We start from the raw sequence: 17,386 nt of genomic DNA, 5'->3' as shown, positions 1-17,386 counted from the left end.
TACACTAAGCGATTTTTTTCCTGACCACTAGAGGGCGACAGAAACGGCAACACATTTTGTAAACACACACAGCAAAGCTACTGGACGGAAGCCCTTAAGGACAAACCGTGCATAAAGGCTAATGGCTAAAATAAACGTACCTATGGAGAAATATTGCAGGTTTGAAGAGGGAGGTAGCAAGTTTACTAGTTGAAAACCTTTACTCACTCGCTTTATCGATTTCGGCATTACTTGGGCCGACTTTGACAGCAAGCTTTAGGAAAGAGTTGTTGATATCATTACGTCTCACAGAAATCTCCACGTAGCACACGTTAGTTTCAGGACTGGTTACAGGGTCTGAAATCGCTTATTGCAGGTTTAAGGCTAGATAGGCTATTGTAGGAATAATTCACCCAAAGATGAAAATTTGGTTATATAGTCACTCTGATGTCAGTCAAAACACTAACATATGCATACAGTTCCAAAAAGGGCAAAAATGACCATAAAATTACTCATGCTCAGCTCCTGCAGCATAATTCAAGTGTTCTGAGTCCAAACGATTGCACTGAAGGTCCAAAAGTCCAGTATTTACCTCATTATCTCCAACATTTGCCCCACTCACAGAGCTCTGGTTGCCCTACAGCCATCTGGAGTGTGCTGCTCATAAGCTCGTACTTCAGGTTTGACATAAATAGGCTAACTTGTAGCCAACGTATATTCAAGTGCGTTTTCTGCTCGAAATTACAGTATTTCTGACAGCGTTTGAAGGCAGCATCGGCTTGCTGCTACTGTAGTACCGGTTGGCGCGGTGCAGAACAAGTCCAGAAAATTAAGGCGATAATAAGGTGAATATTGGACTTTTGGACCCACAATGCAATCATTTGGCTTCAAAACACTAGGATTATACTGCACAAGCTGTTGTATGGTCATTTTTGCCCATTTTGGAACTCTAAAGAGTAAAGCCCCAGCAGAAGGCTGGCACAGAGCTGCATTAGCTAACTTATGTGGATATGCAAACTTCACCGAGGTTGACACTGACATGAGGGTGAGTAGATAATGACCAGATGTTTATTTTTGGGTGAACTATTCCCTTAAGACAGTCCTTGATTTTTTCCAGAAATAGGCTCAGCATAGGGCTGTTCTAAATTTTATCATTTTATTATTTTGGTTGGTTCGGGTTGGTGCCATGGATCGGTTCTCCTTATTGGCCTTTAGAAAGAATTATCAAAATGTTCTGCTCTCATATTTAGAGTGAATATCGGCCGATTTCGATTGTGGGCCAATGCATCCCTAGTAGGGAGAAACAAACAAGGGTCCCTTGTCCCGACCTCCAATTTCATTGTGAGAAACAACAATACAAACTAGAAAAGCATTTCCTGAACAAATTGCATGTAATTGCTGTAAGCTGATGTGGTGACCATTTTGAAATTTAAATGGAGTTTCTACTGTATACAGTGGCTGAGTTATAAATATCATGGAAGCGGATAGAAGGCCATAGAAAGCCATGTATTTTATAACTCAAACTATAATGGGTATCATTATGAGCTTATGAACGGTTGATCAGTATGCCGTAGTGAGCATTTTGAAATTTGAATGGAGTTTCTACTGTGTACAGTGGCTGAGTTATAAATATCATGGAAGCGGATGGGTGCTCATTGGCTGCCATGTATTTTATAACTCATAAACTATAAGTGCTATCATTATGACCGTATGCAGGTTTGATCAGTATGCCGTACTGAGAATTTAGCAATTTGAATGGAGTTTCTACTGTATACAGTGGCTGAGTTATAAATATCATGGAAGCGGATAGAAGGCCATAGACAGCCATGTATTTTATAACTCATAAACTATACATGTCATCATTATGAGCTTATGAACGGTTGATCAGTATGCCGTAGTGAGCATTTTGAAATTTGAATGGAGTTTCTACTGTATACAGTGGCTGAGTTACAAATATCATGGAAGCGGATGGAAGGCCATAGACATGCATGTATTTTATAACTCATAAACTATAAATGTTATGATTACGAATGCATGCACGTTTGATCAGTATGCCGTACTGAGCATTTTGCAATTTGAATGGAGTTTCTACTGTATACAGTGGCTGAGTTATAAATAGAATGAATGTCTATGGAATTTTATTTAATAATCAATAACTCAAAAATTATAAGGAGTATCATAAATAAAAGTCAGAGCACACATCTACAAAGAATTCCGCACGGTTTGACATATGAACCGTCCTTGTGGCATTAAAACTGTGGGAGGAGATACATGACAAAGACGTTTTTAAAAAGCCTCTAAATCTGCAATAACTCATTAAATATATTAAATATATGCAAATTTAATAATAATTTGCACACATCTACAGAATTCCGCACGTTTTGATATAAGAACGGTATGTGTAGCATGAACGGTTTTCGAGTTACAGGTGAAGGATGCACTATGAAATGGCATCAGGCGATAAATAAGAGGAAGCACAGCATTTTAAAGCAATAAAATGCAGTCTAATTATTTGTAATCATAAACAGAATAGAAGCACCATGTGGAGTAAAAAGGTATGAGGTGAAGATCAACCAAATGTCAGTTACTGTTTCCTCAGCTAATTCCAATCTTCTCTTTCCTGTCTGCCCGCCTGTCTCTCCAGTCCCTGTCCATCGCTCCCGACATGCTGTACTGTCTGAGGCTGCTGGAGGAAACGGGGATCTGTGTCGTTCCAGGAAGTGGCTTTGGTCAGAGGGAGGGAACCTACCATTTTAGGTTAGACCTGTTCACTTCCTTCTACCACACACAAGGGGTGTATTCATAAAACGTACTGCCAGGGTCACCGTGGCGGCAGTGGCTGATACCGCGGCGGGAGGCATACATCCTATTCATAACCACGGATTACCACCTCAATTTACCGTTTACGCTCTTTTAGCACTAACAGCCTCCGCACATCATTCGCATGTCTCTTAAGTTAGTGGTTCTCAACGTGGGGTCCGGGGACCACCAGGGGTCCTTGAGGTGGTTCCATGGGGTCCCCAGCAAATTGATGAATTGTTAAACTTCACCATTATTTCATTTACAAGAAGTTAACACAATTAGAGAATGTAGAAGAATGACTGTTTTGATCATACTTTCACTGTTTTCTCTCTACCTACAATACAGATAGTCATGGAATTCTGGACAAAATCATTTCTAACAATAAAAATATTCTCAGATTTGGGTCTGAGAGACAAAATCTCATCAAATGGGGGTCTGTGGCTCTAATGTGGACTAGATTAGGGGTCTTTGATATGAAAAAGGTTGAGAATCACTGCCTTAAGTGATTCATAAAGGCACGCGAAAAAAGGCGTGCAAAAAATACCGCCTCATCTAACCAGGCAGCAAGTTAAATGGTGAATTCAAACACTGTATGAATATCGGTTTTAATACTAAGAATATTTCCGCGGACAATAGCGCCACAGAAATGTGACTCTGGCAGACAGTGCTGCAGAATATGTGGGAATGAGCTCAAAATAAGTAAAAAAATAAGCTCATAAATTTGCGTGGCGCAAAGCTGTTACTGCTGAGTTTTATGAATCTGGGCCACAGTATCCAATCATGACTTCAGACATATAGTTTCATGGTTTGTTTCAAATAAAGAAGCTCTCATGATTTCGTACTTGCCTTGGATCCAATTGTCTAAAAGGCATCAGTCTTCCTCTTTACTCTTTCTCAATCCCAATTTTAGGTGTAAAATGAGTTGAGTAATGGGGGGGGGGGTTTATATGGCTGGAGATTGAGAACTGGTTCCCATTTTGTCACAGTGAAGTTTGTTATGTCCATATAACAGCCTACAGTAAGTTTGCTAGCGCAGCTCCATGGCGGCCTTCTTCAAAACGACAGAAGTTGTTGGAGACCGTTTCTTTCGTTTCAAAACTGGCACAGAAATGACCATAAAATGACTTCAAACAGCATCATCTAAGTGTTCTGATTCTGAGCCAAAAGTAACTACACAACATTGTCTTTCTAATATAACAAAGTCCACTGAAGCTGTATGTAATCTTTTAACCCTGACAGTTTTTACAGTAGGAATCGATAAAGAATTGGATGAATAAGAAGGATCAAAAATGGCACCGGAATCGGTAACATCCTAACGATACCCAGCCCTAGGGGTTCATTTATGGGACATTTATTTATGGAACCCTTCTGTCGTTATAGGGCAGTGAGTTGTCTTCTATCTTGGCCTCCTCCTTAAACCTGGAAACAACCAGGAGTATTTGTGGTGTTGTTATTCCCATGCCTCTAGATCAGTGGTTCTCAACGTGGGGTCCGGGGACCACCGGGGGTCCTTGAGGGGGTTCCAGGGGGTCCCCAGCAAATTGATAAATTGTTAAACTTCACCATTATTTCATTTACAAGAAGCTAACACAATTAGAGAATGTAGAAGAATGACTGTTTTGATCATAGTTTCTCTGTTATCTCTCTACCTACAATACAGATGGTCATGGAATCCTGGACAAAATCATATCGGACAATAAAAATATTTTCAGATTTGCGTCCGAGAGACAAAATCTCATCAAATGGGGGTCCGTGGCCCTAATGCGTGCTAAATTAGGGGTCCTTGATATGAAAACGGTTGAGAATCACTGCTCTAGATGAATAGAATTCTGTCGGTCAGGATCACTTGGATTGGATCAGGGCACAATGAATGACAATAGTGACCTACATTCAAACAACAGTTTCTATCTATACAATCACATGTATCTTTTGCATATTATAATTTCTCTCTACATACGTTTTCCATCTGGGTTCCTCCGTCTGGAGTTTTGAGCAGCGAATAATGCAAATATCCAAATCTGCACAATCTATACATTACCGTATTTCCTCTAATAGTGGCCGGTAGTCAATTAAAAGCCGGGTCTCCGATAATGGCCGGGGCCGTGGTTGACATGAACAAATAAAGGCCGGCCCTAAATACAGGCCGGGGAAAAAAACAAAGGAAAAAACAACGGTGGATACCGGTAAACGCCTGGTGCCTGTTATATAATGTAACTGTAGTTTGTAGTAACGTACAAGTGCCACAAGATTGGCAGTATGCCACAAGACGGCTCGGCCGGCGGAAGTCTCTGGAGCATGCCATCGTCGATTACCGTAATTATCGGTAATGCGTCGCAGTAACAAAAAAACAGCTACCTAACGAACCCCAACAGAAGCAGATCAGAAAACAAGGAGGCTTCGTACTAAAATATGAGCAAATATACTTATCAAACAGAGGGAATTAGAAATAAAGGCCTGTCTCTAATATAAGCCTGCTTCCAATAAAGGCCTGGTACCCTCTGCAGCTGAGGTAAATAAAGGCCCGGGCCAATATTAGAGGAAATACGGTATCTATATCTATATCTGTAAAGTGAACGTAGAAACATTTTTTTTACAAGCCCAGTCTCTCTCTGTTAGCTTGGAGAAGGGTGCTATGAACACTTGAGATGAGAACATATAACCTGTATGTGTCTCTCTCCCCAGGATGACCATCCTGCCGAGCACAGAGAAGCTGAAAGTCCTCCTGGAGAAGGTGAGAGATTTCCACCTCAAATTCCTCAAGGAGTATTCACCACAGGAACCTCAGACCAGAAGAACCACCCAGGAAAATCAACACAGAGAAACCTAAAACAAAGTTGTTGCCCATGGTTTAACACACTTACAGATTTACAAAAAAAAAAAAAAAACACCTTACAGTTTTATGAATTGAAGTATAAACCTAAAATTGCTTTAAATTCGCTCTGGTTTTTCAGAACTTGTGTTACAGAAACATTGTGCCTTTCTGTCAGATTAAATTTGAAGGGACAAAGGTTTCTGCATGTGATTGGGCAGATGTGGCCCTGGATCTACAACAAGACAATATATCGCTTTGGAGCACAGATGAATGACAGTCGATAGCCCGCTTTTGTCATGGAGCACGCATATTTCTCTTTTCCTTCCTTTTCCTTTTCCATATGCTGTCATTTATCTGTTTTCTATGCCTTGTATTATTTTCTTTGTGTGTATTTATCTGTATGAGGCCACTGAGTATCTTGTATACAACCATCCGCTCTCTCCCTCCCCTCTGTATCCAGCATTTCCCATGATAGGCTATCGACTTCTACACACATCAGCTCATTTCCTCATCCGTTTTATTATACACCTATTGGCTGAAGGATCAGGACTGTTAAACATAATGTTTGCAACATACAGTAACTCGTCTATTTGATAAGTGTATGTCCTTGTCATGAACGTTACTTTCCACCAATCAGCGTGCATTGACACTGCGAGCAACTTGGTTGACGTGTTGCTGTATTCTTTTTCTTCTTTGTATTGCCTGTCATAACTTTACATTGCGTTGATGAGTGACGATGGCTAGCTAGCAAGTGCTAATTGGGTAGCATTAATCGAAAATAAACAGAAAAAAAATCTGTAAATTTACTGAAGAACTTAACATGGACCCCAACGATCGATGCAACCGTTCTTCAAGCATCCTTTTTGAGAGACTTATTCCTGTATTTTTCAAATAAATACTGTAGAGCAGTGGTTCTCAACGTGGGGTCCGGGGACCACTGGGGGTCCTTGAGGGGGTTCCAGGGGGTCCCAGGTAAATTGATGAATCGTTAAACTTCACCATTATTTCATTGTTATAATGGTGAAGTTAACACAAGTTAACACAATTAGAGAATGTAGAAGAATGACTGTTTTGGTCATAGTTTCACTGTCATCTCTCTACCTACAATACAGATAGTCATGGAATTCTGGACAAAATCATATCTAACAATAAAAATATTCTCAGATTTGGGTTAGAGAGGCAAAATCTCATCAAATGGGGGTCCATGGCTCTAATGTGGACTAAATTAGGGGTCCTTGATATGAAAAAGGTTGAGAATCACTGCTGTAGAGAACTTGGAAGCTTTGAAAGTCTGTAATCAAATTCTCGTCCATTTAGCACTGGCCAGACAGAACTATTGTTCATGAAACAAAATCACATCGGTAGGGAAACAAGGAAATCTGATTGGCTGTTGTTGACAGCCAATGGCAAGGAAAAGCTCAACCATGGCCAATTTTTCTCAAGCTTGTTGAAGTATAGTTCCGTATTCTTTCAGCGTGCTTCATTTTGCTTGTTTGTCCCCATGGAGTGAACCTCATCCAGTTTAAAGTGCAAAGCAATTATAAAAAATAACCAAAAACCACACCTTAAGCAACTGAATACTTTTTCTCTAAGATTTGCTGGTTGTTTTTTTTTGAGTGACTAGAGTTCATTACTAGTTGGAACATAGCCCTGTAGTTAATTCTCATCATATGAATTGTTCAACTAATGCATCAAGCAGGTAGTTAAGACTAACTCATATCAAATTGTCTTGTGCATATCTATTTTTGTATACATGTAGGTCAGTAGGCCCACTGCTGATAATACAGTGGTGAAAATGGCCCGTTTCCTGAAAGCATTTTAGTACAAGATAGTCTTTGTACTAAAATAATTTACTCCAACCATTGAATAGAATTCTAAACGTATGGCTGTGACTCCAAAACGCCTGTTTGAACAAGCTGCTTCACTGCTTAACACTTCACACCTCGTCTGTTACTTGTATATTAGCCATTAATCCACTAGCAAAATGAGAAGTTTAATACTTAAACACTACTTTGTGATACATTTGCCCAGAAGTAAGACTGTTAACATAAGGTTTGTTGTCTGTATTAATCTTTTGTATGCTGTCTTTGTAAACTTCATTTTGGAAGTGTGAATTCCAGATTTGCCTTTGTTGATATGGCTGCTGTCATCTTTTGTATATTAAAAATGTAGGCATCTATTTACAGAGTTGTGTAATGATTTCAGATGCAAACCCTCTGGAGAAATGGTGTTATTGGTTATTTTATTTATTGGTTTATTTGACAGGGACAGGTACACATCAATTTACATTAGTGTAGTCTAGGATAGTTCATTTTCATCATTAGTCCCTGACAGTTGTTAAAAATGGCTACCTATAATAAAAGTATTTAAATTACATCTTTCAGGCACAAAAGAGGTTAAATAATAGGCTATATTAGGCTATAATATAAAAAAAGAGATAGAAATAGACAAGCAGAAAGAATTACCTTAAGAAAAAAGGGATACAAACTACATGGTAAGTGGCCATAACAAGCACACACACACCAACAATGTACAGACACACTAATAAATATAGCCACAGGCAGCAATTGAGCGGTCCAAGCACACTTTGAGAAGATAGACAGATACACAACATGACAGAAGGCAGACAGACAGTTATGAGACATTAATTATGGCTAATTTTGTGTCACCCCACAATCTTCCACATAAGAGCTGATGTTTAATCTACTGAATCAAACTCCTATTGTAGTTTTGTTGAGGAAAAAATAACTAAAGGGAGAAATATTGTGATATTGCAGCCTATAATTGAAAGTGCTAATCACTTTATAGAACTTTATAGTGCTCTCCTTTAAAGAATAAATTAATACAAAATCACATGGGGCAGAAAATTGCTGCTGCACTGCTGTGGGTTGAAAATTTAAAGCATGTTGCACCTCTGGCCACACTCCAGTCAGTGATGTTAAATCAGGTATTCCTCTAATCCTGCTGATTCAATTTCACCCTCATTTCAAATGATCAGAATTTGTAGTTTTTCCAGCCACACTAGTTAAAAGTCGAAATAGTGCTTTTTTTCCTCTTTCTGTGTGAATTAATGCAGTTTATACGTCACTCATACACCTGCATTGGCCTAAGCAGAGTGTCGCCCTTCTTTTATCCACAATGTTTGTCACTATATTCACAGTTTTTTGGAGGCGGTGTTGTGACATTTTTACAGTGCTGTGATTAACATGTTTTTATCATTTCGTTAAAACATCGGGACTTTTATTTTGAAGGCTGCGAACAAAATTCTACCGGAAGTGAGGTTCACGCTGGTGGGAGACTGCCTAGCGATTTTTGTGCATATCCTGGATATCAGACGTAATGTTGCTACTGGCAAGTACATGGCAGTTTAATATTTTTTAAACAATTAAATGTATGGCAGGATCCAGAATGTCAAATAACAGTTTAGCCTGTCGGCTGTGGGTTGTGGTTTAACTGATATGCAGCTTTAGTCAATGTATTAGCACTAGCATGCTAACTAGTCATTCTCAACAGAACAAACCCGTCTTACATGCAGGCTTTGTGCGGCTAAAACCAGCTTTACATGTAGCGCCTGTATCGGGAAAATTGGCATTTACAGTTTACACTGTCCATATCAGTGGTCATCACTTTATTCTGGAGTGAGATATAGCATATCTGACACAACAAGCCACTTCCAGAAGCTCGCCAGTTAGCTAGCTCGCGCGTGCGTGCGTGCGTGTGTGTGTGTGTGTGTGTGTGTGTCTGTGTGTCTTAAGAGGGAAATGCATCAAGACAGTTGTCAATTGCCCTGTCTAAATGGACAGTAAATTAAAATAACGTGTAGGCTACATACCCAGTAAAGACAAATTTTCTCTTCACCTATGTAGAATAACATATTTTAACATTGTTGACTGTATATCAATAACTATGACACACGTGGTCACCATAATCTTATCAGTGTTTTCAGAGCAGATCACAAGCACTGTTAGATAGCAATGGTTGCAGCCTGGCCCAATAAGATTTTTATAAGATCTCAAATCAGGCAATCCAGACAAACTACAACTCTTTGGGCTCAAAAGATATTTCTCAAATAGGGAAAGAGGCTGGGCAATAGACCTGGACTCTAATTCACTCATCAAGACTTTGTCAAACTTGTGCCATATTGTTGTGCTCACAGTTGCAACTGTGTGTGACCTCATCCCAAATTCAATAATTCAGGGCACAATTTGTTTTACAAATATACGCTTGTATTTTTAAATGGGTTGTTGCATCAGTGGCCGAAACGATTAAACTCAATAATTCTGGACTAAAAACACTGGCAAGATTATTGTGTGCGTCTACCAATGTCATGGTTATTGATATATCACAAGATTTAACTGAATCATGATAAAAAAACATTATTCTATGGAGGTGTGGTGTGGACTGATACAAGGTTAGAAACTCAGGAACTCTGCAAATTGGAAACCAACTGTGTCACTCAATTTAAGAATTAACGCTATGTTAGTGTGGCATTTGACAGTCAACAGTTACATGAATGATATTTGTAAAAATTAACAACTCCAGTCTAAATTAGTAGAAACCAGAGAACCAAGACTGTGTTGTCAACAAGAAGTACAGCCCACAGCTGCCTTAACATTGTGGACATTGTGGATATATGAGTTCTATAAAGTTATTCATTTGCCCAAAACTCATCCTTCATTCTTAATGGAGCTGTACATAATTGTGGAATATGGTTACACTTTCAATATGATTTTTGAATCTGACTCTAAAGAGAAGATTTTACTCATTATGGCCCGATTGTGCCCAGACTACTTTGAATTCAAATCACGACATCTGAACCACTTCAATATCTGGTTTTGAGGAGCTGATGGCAATGTGAGAAAGGTCTGATTTTTGTGGTTCCGGACCTTCACATAATGTGTGCTGATGTGATTGCATGATAAAAGTAATTGAAATGTAACTGGACCTTATGTTACCACAGATTTGGGGCAGGACAAACACTTCTGGCTCTTTGGAAATCAGCAGTTTAATACTCTCTAGTCTTACCTGGCAGTGTGTCCCAAAGTTAAATGAACCAAGATGTGTAATGGTGCTTTTTCTAATATTTTAACATGGAGGATCTTGGCTTTAAATCTCCAGTGTTTCGGATTGGATGATAACACAATGCCAGTGTGTCGGGAGGTCATCATGTTTGAACCAAACCACATCCTCCCAAGCTTTATAGAGAACCTGTGAGTCTACAAGCCCAGTAAGATACCCTCTCACACAATACACTATACCAGAAATATAAAAAACATGGTAGGCACACTTCATAAAACACAGTAATATTTCACACATGTTCGTAAACCTACCATCAGATTCTGTATGCACGTCATTTCTGTATAGGCCTATATGTAATATAGGTGTGTATAAGAATATAAGAATAGAATGTAATGCAAATAAATGGAACAGATAAATAAATACATTTCTGTTGAACCTGTCATGTGCCTTGATTTTTGTGTCTGTGTGTGATTTTGCAGGGTTTTGACGGTGATCTTTACAGGAAGTGATAACAGTGAAGCTGCGGTCCTGCCAGGTTAGTATTGTCTGTGTTATGGTGGGGAAAAGATAAAAAGCACTCTACATCAACCATCTGTATAATCTAGAGTAGGGCTGGGCGATATGGTTGAAATCAATATCATGATAATCATAAGGAGTTTTCTCGATATCAATATATATCACGATATGGTTCATGTATGCAAAATCACGTTAAATAATCAAATTAATGTTCATCTCATTGAACCGAATGGTAATGTTCGGTGTGGTGTCAAACAAAACTGAAATTTTCAAATAATATTCCTACCATACCTCATTTTATGAGAGTTTTTAAATAAAATTTGCTTGTCATCATCAATTTAGACAGCAGAAATGTGTGCCACGATATCAAAATATCTTCATATCATCACGATATGATTCCACTGAAAGACGATAAACGATAATATCGAATTATCGCCCAGCCCTAATCTAGAGATATACTCTCGCTATGCGTTCACACTGTGATCAACTTGGTCGATGGGTTACAGAAACCCAATTAACCGTTGATGGCAATTTGACATCGTTTGTTGATTTCCTTGCATGACTTTGTTTAGCTTCGTCAAGTATCAGAGGGTGAAAGTCCTATCTGTCCTATAGGTCCTTTTCATAAACATGGCTGCCGTACTTCCGCAGGGTATAGCTCGGTTCTCACCATTGGCAGCAATGTTAAAAAGCCAACTTTCTGTCGCCCATAACTGTCTGTGATCACTTATTTTGTGTTTCAACATAGTGTAGAACACAATAGAAGTGTTGTCACTGACATATATTTCTGTTTCTGTTGTCAGACAACTGCGCAAGTCACTGTGATCGAGGGTCACAAAATGCTAACTGGCTAACCAAGGCTAACAGTAATTTCTGTACTGTTAGCATTTTGTGACCCTCGATCAAATCACTTTTTTTTACAGTGGTGCATTGTCTGACAACAGAAACAGAAAGATATGTCAGTGACAACACCTGTATTGTGTTATACATTATGTTGAAACACAAAATATGTGATCACAGAGTTATGGGCGACAGAACGTTCACTTTTTTAACATTGCTGCCAATGGTGAGAACCGATCTATACCCTGCAGAAGTACGGCAGCCATGTTTGTGAAAAGGGCCTGTTCTAAGCTGCTGTTTGTCAACCAACACACATCTTCTGCTACCCTCTCCAGGCTCTTGATCTAGCCTAGCCTAGTCTTCATGAGAACATGTGTGATCAGGAAAACGGCAGTGGCCGCGACAAGACGTCCGCCAGGGATGACGTCACTCTGCCAGGCAACCTCTCACTGAGCGATGACTCTGAGCCTGAAGAAGAACCCACCGGTCTGCCCTTTCACACAGAATTAAAAGACTCGAGTTCCTCAGATGATGATGATGATGATGATGCCGGAGATGGGGAGGTTCAAATCGGCGGTGCTGCTCCCGCCGCCGGATGGAGAGCCCAGAGCTCCTTCAGCCTGAAGGGGGGGAGCTCTGGCTTCTCAAGCCGCAGCCACAGTATCTTCGAGTGCCTGGATAGTGTCGCCAAGCTCGCCTCTTCAGCGCTGGGCCAGGACAACGTTATAGACGGGGTGTTCGCTCGGCCTGCGCCTCCGCCTCCGCCCCCGCCTCCGCGTCCGCTTCCCAGCAGCAAGACAGGCCGCCCCCCCCCTAGCAGCTCCGGACCAGCGGGGAGAAGAGGAGTGCCGGATTACGTGGCGCACCCCGAGCGCTGGACCTACTACAACCTGGAGGATGTCGCCGAGACCAGCGACCGCCAAAACAGCGCGGTGGCCCGGCAGTTCCTCACCGGCCTGCAGCAGAGGAAACGGCAGCAGGAGCCCCTGAGCCCTCACCTGGACCAGGGTCAAAACACCTGCGGCTCCCAGCAGAAAATTATCTTCTCCAGACCCGGCCGGTCAGGGAGGGAACATCCCGTTGATGAGCCGAAGGCTGCTGGAGGCAAGGAGCGGGGGATGAGTCTCACTCACCTGGAGGAGGAGGAGGAGGAGGAGGAGGAGGAAGGGGAAGGGGTGGAGGGAGGGAGGGCCATGGCTCGGAGAACGAGCGAGTTTAAAGAGAAAAGGACGGAAAAGGCCAAGGAGAGAGGGAAGGGAATAAGTCACCTAGACCAGGAGGATGAGGAAATGGGGGCGGCCGTCAGGCCTCCAGGGGCTGGGGAGAGGAAAAGGAAGTGGGGGCAACAAGGAGAAGGTGTGGAGGAGGCAGAGGAGGAGGAGGAGGAGGAGGAGGAGGAGGAGCAGCAGAAGAAGAGCCATCAGGCCAGCCCTGGCTTCGTCTCCTTCAGGAAGACGAACCGCAAGAATTACAGGAAGAGCACACAGCAGGACGACAACTGAGGACATGAAGGAAATGTGCCAGGCAGCTTGTGATCTGACTGATACAGACACTCTGTCTCACTCACACTGTGTGGTGGCACTTGTAAATGACAACAGAAGAATTGACCTTACTTATAAAACGTATTGCTCTCCAGTCAAATGCTATATACTGTATATCCATTTTGGAAAATGCTGCAACCTGAAATTCATCAGTCAATATTTTTAAAACAGATGATTCTGTCCTGGACGTAACTATTTTAGAAGCAGGTGTCTTCATATGACTCCTAAATTTAATAGTCACCCATAATGTGCTTTACTTTTGTCCCATAAATCACGGTTGATATTAGGGCTGAACGATGTTGAAAAAATATCTAATTGCGATTATTTTGACTGATATTGCAATTGCGATATGATTCGCGATATTAGAGGGAATGATAATTTTTACATCATTATTCTCATTTTCATTGAAAAACGTATTAAAATGATTATGGTGTGATTTTTGCGGGGATCTGTACCAAACAAAGATGTTTTCTTAAGTCTGTAGAATATGATGTGTAGGCCAGGACATCTCTGCAGCACCACAATATTTAATATAAAATGGTATTTTGACACACATTTCACCTTTAACAAATATTTCGCCTCCTGCGATTTGAAAATTGCAGTAGGCCATATTGCGATTTCGATAAAATTTCAATTAATTGTTCAGCCCTAGTTGATATCCCATTTTGCAATGAAGCTCTTCATTTGCAAACATGACCAACTCATTTCCAAACCTAGATAGCCAAGCCTCTGATCTCAAATGTCATATTAATGTCCTGCTGTAGCTGCTCCATTGACAATAAATGGATGGCTTCATTTGCTTCAATTTGTAGTTGTGCTATCAGTACTGATCAGAAAGTGTGTACCTCGCCATGAGTTCTGTCACAGTTACTTTTTCCAGTTCATCCTTTATGGAGCTGCAGATCAGGGTGACAAGTGGGAAAACTCTTTTCTCTTGGCTTGCTATTTACAGTAGTGTGTAGGAAGAGAGATAGGAAGACAGTTTTGGAAGTGATGGGTAGTCTTTGTAAAACATTGATAGAGTATATGGACCTGCCTAAAGAAAGGAGCTTTGCTTTACTACAGCCCCACTTATATACACTAGTGCAGTGGTTCTCAACGTGGGGTCCGGGGACCACCAGAGGTCCTTGAGAGGGTTCCAGGGGGTCCCCAGCAAATTGATGAATTGTTAAACTTCAGCGTTATTTCGTTAACAAGAAGTGAACACAATTAGAGAATGTAGAAGAACGACTGTTTTGATCATAGTTTCTCTGTTATCTCTCTACCTACAATACAGATAGTCATGGAATTCTGGACAAAATCATATAAAATATTCTCAGATTTGGGTCTGAGAGACAAAATCTCATCAAATGTGGAATAAATTAAGGGTCCTTGATATGAAAAAGGTTGAGAATCACTGCACAAGAGTCTCTACACACTCATGCTCACCTCACCTACCTAACATGATGAGATGATACTTTAATGATCCAATGGGAAAATGAGATGCGTATTCTGTACTCTGTATATGAATAAAGATAGAAACAAACTGCATGGAAATCCTGACTTTTTCAGTGACATTTTCTTCAACTTTTAGGATGATTTCCAGAAGATTGCTTCTTGGTGATGGCGTTAAGAGTTTTCCATGTTTCCGTATTTTGTAGACAAATAATAGAATTTGTATCAAGATACTTCTGGAGAGAGTATTTGCACTAAAATACTTTGATACTGAAATACTTTGCAAGTGCTATTGGGACAGCATAGTCCCGAAATATAAGGGTAATGAGATTATTTGACCTCACTATGACCTCATTATTTGACCTGACTTGCTGCAAACCATAAGTCACAGGGTGGTTGAGTTCTGGAACACAGTATATTCACACAGTTACTCAGATATTCAGTTTTCTGTTTTCAATAGCATTTAGGCTACATGTACAGGGAATGGAAAAGTATGGATTTATCTTTTATATTTGGGGGAGGATGGAGAACAATCCATAACCTTCAGTTATCAGTAGAAATAAATGTTAATATTCTCCTAATGCAATGAAACCAACATTATTTACACCCAGTACAGTAAAGGTCTGAGGCCAATATGTGAGAAAAATGATTTAGTGGTTCCTAAGTGAACTTGAACATGTTAAGTTAAATATAAATTTGTACTTGATATAGGTGTGTAGAAATTCCTGGAAGAGTAAATATTATTTGTGGGGTTTTGTTACATTTACACTTTTTTTCATGTCCAACAGCAACAGCATCGTAAAATTGACTACACAAGATAAGCAAGTAAAATGTACTTTGAAAAATTTACTTTATTTACTCGTGAATGTTATTTCTAGAGGATAGCAGATTTTACTTAATAGATTAGCAAGTTAAAATTACTTACTATCCTCGTGCAAATTATTGCGAAAAGTTTTTTAAGTAAATCTTATATATTTTTTTAGACTATGTGATTTTATAAAATCCATCTGAAAATCCACTGCAAAGGGAATAGGCCTACCATTAAACTGCACTAGAGGGCCATTTTGTGCATTTTTTTTGTATTTCTCTCTAAAGAGCACAGTCCTTTTTTTTTTTTTTTATCACAAATGAAATTCGAGCAAATTCTTTTTATCTTAGCATTATAATAAAATATGTCTGAGACCTATACTTGTTGCGCATATGAGCACCTTCTGATGTAGGCCCAGGCTGAAATATGACCCTATTGCTTATCAGTGTGAGTTGAGTTCACCTGTTCAGTGTTGTGTTTTACTTTTTGTTTAACATTTGCATACTGCCAGGTAGGAATTGAATGCTCACACTGTTTAGTTGGTGGACTGTAACCGACAAACTGTTTGCATTACAGAGTGTTTTGCATCGCGGCTTCAGGAGATGATCAGATCACAATTGCAAATGACACTGTCAAACTGTTTGGCCAGTAAGACAGCGGTGGTGTGGTGTTTGCCTTGAAGGATCTCATGCTGCGTTCAGGTCATATGGGGAAAAACAATAAGGTCTAATTTATCTCAGCATTAGCAGCGGTCACATGTTTAAACCCCTTTTAAGACGTCAACAAGCCATGATTTTAGTTTTTTGTATTCATCGGTTGCTCCTGGTTATTATGCTTGACACTGCACACATACGTACACATCATTCAGGTAGTCGGTAAGTAGAATTTGGCAGCTGAAGTGAACAGTATTTTCTAGTAGCACTTAGGCCTACCATCTGAAAGCTGAAATGAACAATAATTTATAGTAGTAGGCTATTTACCATCTGAAAGCTGAAGCGAACAGTATTTTCTAGTAGTATTTATTGACCATCTACCATCTGAACTACCATCAGGCTACCATCTGAAAGCTGAAGTGAACAGTATTTTTATAGTAGGCTAGTATTTACCATCTGAAAGCTGAGGTGAACAGTATTTTCTAGTAGTATTTATTTACCATTTGAAAGCTGGGGAGGACAGTATTTTCTAGTAGTATTTATTTACCATCTGAAAGCTGAGGTAAACAGTATTTTCTAGTAGTATTTATTTACCATCTGAAAGCTGAGGTGAACAGTATTTTCTAGTAGTATTTATTTACCACTTGAAAGCTGAGGAGGACAGTATTTTCTAGTAGTATTTATTTACCACTTGAAAGCTGAGGAGGACAGTATTTTCTAGTAGTATTTATTTACCACTTGAAAGCTGAGGAGGACAGTATTTTCTAGTAGTATTTATTTACCATCTGAAAGCTGAGGTGAACAGTATTTTCTAGTAGTATTTATTTACCATCTGAAAGCTGAGGTGAACAGTATTTTCTATCAGGAAGCTCATAACTACCATCCTTCCCATTGGACATGAATGCAGCATGTGATTGCCCTATCTTGGAGGAGGTGACGTCAGTGGCTCCAGGTGAGACAGCACCTGTAACACACACACACA

General features: G+C 40.0%; 1 protein-coding gene and 1 long non-coding RNA gene across 2 annotated transcripts; both read left to right on the top strand.

Moving 5' to 3' along the window:
- Positions 1-2,619: 2,619 nt before the first annotated feature.
- On the top strand, positions 2,620-7,772 carry LOC139645892 (uncharacterized). Its single transcript, XR_011695261.1, has 2 exons — positions 2,620-2,736; positions 5,464-7,772. It is a non-coding gene; the product is annotated as an uncharacterized lncRNA (long non-coding RNA).
- Positions 7,773-10,344: 2,572 nt separating this feature from the next.
- LOC139645838 (U5 small nuclear ribonucleoprotein TSSC4-like) lies at positions 10,345-13,470 on the top strand. The gene is made up of 4 exons (XM_071521694.1): positions 10,345-10,456; positions 10,712-10,820; positions 11,092-11,147; positions 12,304-13,470. Exon 4 carries the CDS (start codon positions 12,340-12,342, stop codon positions 13,468-13,470), a length of 1,131 nt encoding a protein of 376 aa, XP_071377795.1. The 5' UTR covers positions 10,345-10,456; positions 10,712-10,820; positions 11,092-11,147; positions 12,304-12,339.
- Positions 13,471-17,386: the final 3,916 nt, after the last annotated feature.

This window comes from Centroberyx affinis, unplaced genomic scaffold (assembly GCF_046629955.1).
Source record: "Centroberyx affinis isolate AG114_WGS23_722 - 3 ecotype Tasmania unplaced genomic scaffold, CSIRO-AGI_Caff_v1 ptg000078l_1, whole genome shotgun sequence".
Classification (NCBI taxonomy): Eukaryota; Metazoa; Chordata; class Actinopteri; order Beryciformes; family Berycidae; genus Centroberyx; species Centroberyx affinis.
This window is presented reverse-complemented; position numbering and strand designations above follow the sequence as displayed.

What these genes read in the sequence shown, in the direction of transcription:
- LOC139645838 (XM_071521694.1), top strand. Translation starts at nt 12,340, where the DNA reads ATGTGTGATCAGGAAAACGGCAGTGGCCGCGACAAGACGTCCGCCAGG.